Source organism: Stegastes partitus, unplaced genomic scaffold, assembly GCF_000690725.1.
Source record: "Stegastes partitus isolate 25-593 unplaced genomic scaffold, Stegastes_partitus-1.0.2 Scaffold1362, whole genome shotgun sequence".
Lineage (NCBI taxonomy): Eukaryota > Metazoa > Chordata > Actinopteri > Pomacentridae > Stegastes > Stegastes partitus.
The window spans coordinates 164,056-170,354 of record NW_007579093.1 but is presented as its reverse complement, the minus strand read 5'-3'; the positions used below and the strand labels follow the sequence as shown (position 1 = coordinate 170,354).

Genomic DNA, 6,299 nt, shown 5'->3' with positions numbered 1-6,299 from the left:
AAGATGAACAAGATCAACATCTCTGGGTATGCCAACATATCTCTGATGATTTCAATACAATCAATTACTGTGACAAAATATAGAGAAAGCTTTAAATAGCCAAAACTTACAAGTGAAAATACAAACAGCCCAGCCACTGCATAGGACTTTCCATAGCACTTAATAAGAACTCTGGAGAGTTTTGGCTTCTCTGATTCCTTTGTTGCCCTTCTAACTTCTTGGTCCCATAACCTACATATACAAACACGTAAAAGTGCATCAGTTCAGCTGTAACATATCATAACCGTCAAATCATAACTCCTGTCATAATGTTAAGACATTAAATCAGAAAAAAAATATGTTTGCTAAGACTAAAGGGTGAGAACTCCCTATTGAGTCCATCCTGATTTTTACCAAACGTGTTCAGTGTTTGCAGCAGCAGAATTCTGCCAAGTACAAAATGACATTGAGCTAAAAGTACAAACCATAAATGATGTCAATTACTCCATACGTGACTCAAGCAGATGTTATTTTATGTCAATTTAGACACAGAGTGGGTGTCTACAAGCAGGAGAGAATTAGTCAAGATTATTTAGGATTTAGTAGCATTAACATGAAAACAATCTATGGTGGCCCATTGTGTAATCAAAACCACCACATTACAGCTGTGTGGACCCACAATGGCAGGACACTGATGCTACAAATACTGGCTGCTTAACAGAATGGCAGTCACTTTCAAAAACGACCAAACTTTACATGCATAGAAAAAGAGAAACATCAGCTTGATTCCTGAGAAAATCTGACTGCATCATTTATCATGGAAACATCATAATGGATGCAGTCTGTCATCAGGCATAAGCAACACCTTTCCATTTGTGTCTTACTGGACATTTGGTCAAATCATAAATGACAACGATAGAGTACCTCTGCAGCTCCTTTCCCAGGGTTTCAGACCGATCCTCTGGAAGAACACCGAACATGTCACTTTCCTCGAGCCTCCGTTTGGGGCCGAGGTGCAGCAAGGGGGTCAGCCAGCTGAAACAGAGAGGGGGGCCCTTTTCAGATGTGGGATCCATAACAGTCAATCCATGGAAAGGACTTCTGCATTCTGACACTTAGACACTTATTGTTGATATCCCCCACAGCTTCATTCTGACATACCCGCCGTGGTGATGGAGGAAGCCACTACATGCATGCAATGTTGACTAGTTGGGAGTTCCAGATACTGATATCCTTCAGGAGCCATTAACACCTGAGTTTCAATTGGGGGTTTGTTGCTCCTCCCCCTCGTTACGCGAGTCGTTAGTGCTCCCCCTGACACAATGGGGTTCGTTAGGGTATATTGTGGCTAGAAACTCGGGCGTTAATGGCGCCTTACGGATATCAGTATCTGGAACTCCCAACTAGTCCGTCAGAACTGATGAAGCCTCTTGGATGAGAGGTGAAACGTCTTCAAGGAACTCAAGCAAGTCCAGCTGCTACGATTAATGTACGAGAACAACCACGACCTGGATGACTGAGCATCTTCACAGATATTACATAATAGTGCAATAACAGACTAAATCTCAAATAAACTGTCCAAATACCTTCCAGCCTAGTTTATTTATGATTTCCTAAACACTGAAAATTCAGTCCATGTGTGTTTACCGCTACGTTGCCAACAGCCAGATGAATACATCCCAACAGCTGTGATGAAGCTGAGGACAGCTGCTGTGTAACAAATGATTTAACAGCAGCTGATAAGGTGACCCGTGTAAGGTGAAGGAAAGTACATCGTGTAACCTGGTGCTAGGTCGTGACTGATCTACTCTCCACGTCATTGTTCATTTATGATTATAACCAATTTAAGAAGTTCCTGACGATGTTCCAAGCACAACTCTATGAATCCTGACGCTGCAGGTATTTAAAAAAATTTAAACTGTAATTCTGTGTGTGAAAGCTCATCAGGCTGGTGTGAAGAAAATCCTAGGAGCTTCAGTAAAAGGCTACTTCTTCTGTTTAAGGTTCTTAAAGACATTTCACCTCACATTCAAGAGGCTTCTCCAGGTCCGACTGACCAATGGGGAGACCGATTATGGCCACATCAGGTAAATTCACTACTTTGGTTTAGATGCAGCCAGCCCTTTGTCTGCAGTCATTATGTGGTCTCAAGCGATGCGCCGGCCACAGAACTATCTTTTTTGCTGTTCAGTGTCACAATTAACAGCCAGACAATAAAAGCCGGTTTACAGCCCGCCACTGATCAGCGTGATTGATGAGCGGAGAAGCTCTCATGCATAAGGGGAGCTTTGTTTCGAACTTTAGGTAGCAGACACGAGTGCAGCAGTCTTCTGTAAGCATGCCTACTCTGCCTGCGGCTAACACAACCCGGGCTACTGCAACATCTTTCCAAAGCAGGATTACCTTTAACAATATGCTGTTGCTGTCAGACGCTCTCTTGAGCAGAGACACAATCTGCAAAAACTGAACAAGAGGCACAGCCATCGGCATAAATCAGGATATCAGCTGCTTTCACAGTGGCTAAGTTAGGAGGCAACCCCGGATTACCCTGAAATGGTGTCTGGAAAACAATAAACAATGCTTTAAGGTCAGGGCCTTAGTGGGCAATAAAAGTGACGAACCAGAGAAAGAAGAAGGAAACAGAGAAGAATACCAGAAGGAGACAAACTGTTATTGAGCTCAATGGATCCAACAGTCAACAGGAGAGCGTTATCGGGTCATCGCTACTATTTCTACTGTACATATTCGGTTACAACAATTCCTCGCCCCACCACCAAGGACCAAGCACCGAACCTGGGGGGACAGAGCCTTGTCTGCTGCTGCTCCCACCCTCTGGAACTCCCTTCCATCTCCCATCCGGCACTGCCGTGACCTCCACACATTCAAGTCCCTTTTAAAAACTCACCTTTGCAAGATCGCTTTTAATGTTTAACTGTTTTACATTTTTATTTTTTGCGATGATCTTTGCATTGTCGCAATGATCATCTCATTGGAGAGCAACAAATTTAAACGCTGGATCAAGGAGGCCATAGGAATTAGGAGGTGAGCCAAAGACACCATGAACCGTGATGAGGGGGCATCATGCTGTCCCACACATGGGACGCTCTCCTGCAGAGACCACCGGCCAGAAGGAGGCGTGGCCCGTCGGGCAAATCTGACAGATTGCCAGGCGGGTCACGCCTCCAGGAAACCACCAGCTGATAAAGACACGTCACCGTCAGTGACGTTTCTGAGCAAGACTGAAGTGACAGTCGAAACATTTCAAGGTAAAAACAGCTCCTACTTAAAAATACTCATGGTCTGATAAAAAAAAGAAACCGTACACCTAGAATCAGAGTAGACAAGATGAACCGAATCAGGCTTCAACATCTTCTCTCCCCTCCGAAGGAACCAAAAGATATTTTCTCACCTGCTTTTGCCACACAGACAATTTTACATTTACTGAGGAAAAGTTCTCCTACGCTACGTGCTGTATGTATTCCTGTAATGCAAATGAAGAGGCAAAATGAAACCTGAGGCAGAATGTCATATCTGAGCCTGCAGAGGTGGGCTGGTTGGGCAAAAGGAGCAACAGGAAGGAAGGTCATTAAGACAACAAGGGTCACCAACAGTTACTGCAAAATTATGATCAAAAGTGCCAGTACAACTGAAAGCAGCAGTTCAAACAAGGACGGTTTGACTATTTACTTGAGCAACACTGTTTTAGTGAAGGAGCCAAACAGTGATCTTGAGGTACTAAATCACATCATGCTATTTTACATTTATGCAATTCCAAAGTAAACATTAACCTTGTCATTTCTGTTGTGCCACAGAACCAGAATCTGACTCATCAGTTGTATATCAAACTGGAGGAAGGCAACCGACAGACAGGTTAGTCTTGCAAGCTGTGCCAAACCTTAGCAGCATAAGCAGGTAATGATTACATGGAGGGCCTACCAGAAAGCTCCAGCAACTAATGGAAGACCAGCAATCGCAAATTCAAATAATATATGGATTTTTTTTTTCAGTTTGAGAGACAATTGCTGACTGGGACAAAAAAAAGTTTGACTTCTGAATGAGGTTCTGTATTTTTTCGGCAGGCACGGTTCAAACTGAAACTACAAACAGATTGCAAAGCAGCAAAGTCTTGAGCAACATGGCAGACGGAACAGAAAGACAGAAAAAACAACAAAGACGAGTTTACTCCACTTTGAATCTGCTGGGAGGCTAGACGCAAGGGGGCTTACTGAAAAAATAAGCCATGTGTTGGGACGTCATGGTCCTAGTGCACAAAAACAACCTTGCAGGTCAACGAGGGGATTCTTCGAGACGAAGAGGCACGTTTCATGCAGCACCTTTGACCTAAACCTTTGACCTATGGACTCCTAACTTAACATTATAAACCCACGAGGAGGAACTTCAGACACCACACAAGTTCTCGGACGTGGAGCAGAAGGAAACTGTTTGCAAGATTTGTCACGCTGTCACCAATTTCTACAAGCATTTAAAGCTTCTTCATAAACTGGTCTATGGAGGAGAAGATGCAAAAATGTGCAGACTGGCTGCAAATTGGCCAAAACATAGCTGTGCATCAACACCACAAGGGCAGCATCAGAGAGGGCGTTTAGCACAGGTGGAAATGTTGTCTCCTGCCTGCAATCATCATTAAAGTTCTAGTGTGCCTCGCCAAAAACTGCAAGTTTAAGAAGTTTGGGAGCAGGCTATTTATTTATTTTAATTTCTTGTTTTTACACGGAAAACTCAGGTGTTCATGGCTCCTTAAGGAGATCAGTATCTGGAACTAGTCAGTCAGGACTGATGAAGCCTCTTGGATGAGAGGTGAAGAAACTCAATCAAGTCCAGTTGCTACGATTAATCCATGAGAATAACCACGACCTGGAGGACTGAGAAACTTCACAGACATTGCTATTGGTATTTTATTTTCTTCTTGTTATTATTGTTTTACTTGGTGTTTCCTTGTTACTGATTTATTTCCAGTTGCTCTGTGAAGTTATATTTACTTTTGGTGGCTAAATAAACACTCATGTTTTCAAATGAATGAATAATCGTCCAGCCGAGCACTGTGTGTTAAGCGTAGGACAGCCGAAGCGCTAAATCTGAACTATTTTGTTGATCAGTAATTCCACAAAGGAAACGACACACTAGGATACAACAGGACATGAAATGTTCATTAAAGCCCTTTGGTGCTGCTGCAGCAAATAGTTTGGCATGACTTCACCTGAAGCTTGGTGTAATTGTGTTTTGATTGCTGTAATTTATAACATAATAATTTGATGAAATTGTAATTGTAGGTTACAGTAGCCAATATATTATGACAACAAATAACTCTAAATGTAAAGCTATTGAAAGAATGACAACTAATTTACAAGCATGTTTAATGTGTGTGTGTCCGATTACTTTAAATACTTTACACACACACACACACACACACACACACACACACACACACACACACACACACACACACAAATAATAATAATCAATTGAAAGCTTGACTGCCTGTTGTCTTTGCTGCTTTAGGGAGAACAACTCTCCCGAGCCTGCCCCCTTTATTAAATGATCATCCCGAAGCGCCACTGTTTGGATTTGTCAGAGTGCGCGCGACAACACGCCGCCCCGTCACAACACGCTGCGATCCCCGGTGTGAAGGCGGACACTTACCACAAAAACACCCGGGAGAGAATCCCGGCAGTTGCCAGCGGATTGTGTCTGCCGTCTGCCTTCTTCATCTCCATAGCTACTGAGCGACGACCGGTCGCTCAGAGCCTCCGGTTTAATAGACGGAAACGCACCGGGACAGAAAGTACACCCGGGCATGCCGTAGTCCCCTGAGTGACCAGTTCACGGACGTCACGTAAAGGTGAAACTCGGCCAATTGCGACGAAGCAGCTGTAGTCAGGTGCTGACAGATAATACCTTAAAACACAACAGTAGTGCATATTAGGCTTCTACTGACATGCGCGTTGTTTAACTCGTTTAACTCATCACAAATGTTAAACCGTAACATTTGTGATGTTTTCGGTTAAGCGTTACTAATATTACAATCATTATTACTAATGAGTGCCGATCCCATTGCTGTTACAACTACTGCGTCACAATTATCATATATGTCAATTCTCAATCCAGGAAGTGTTTGTATCAAGTTATATATTAAGCAGCATTTGCAATGATGATGAAGCCGCGCCGTACTCCACAAACTGAACATTCCGAGCTGCACCTGAAGTACACGACTGCGCAACACGTTCTTTTTCCAGGAATTTCTTTCTTGGTTGTCATCCCATGGGGTAATTGTTCACGACAGCGGGGCAGTTAGGTGTCAC

At 43.3% G+C, this 6,299-nt stretch overlaps 1 protein-coding gene across 1 annotated transcript in view; it reads right to left on the bottom strand.

The window, feature by feature from the left end:
- Window positions 1–5,714, bottom strand: part of LOC103370050 (multidrug resistance-associated protein 4-like) — a 29,076-nt gene extending 23,362 nt beyond the window's left edge. The window contains exons 1-3 of the mRNA XM_008298952.1: window positions 5,641–5,714; window positions 904–1,014; window positions 37–231 (exon numbers count right to left, since the gene is read on the bottom strand). Of these exons, the coding sequence (XP_008297174.1) occupies window positions 37–231; window positions 904–1,014; window positions 5,641–5,714 (380 nt within the window). The remainder of the gene's footprint in view (window positions 1–36; window positions 232–903; window positions 1,015–5,640) is intronic.
- Window positions 5,715–6,299: the final 585 nt, after the last annotated feature.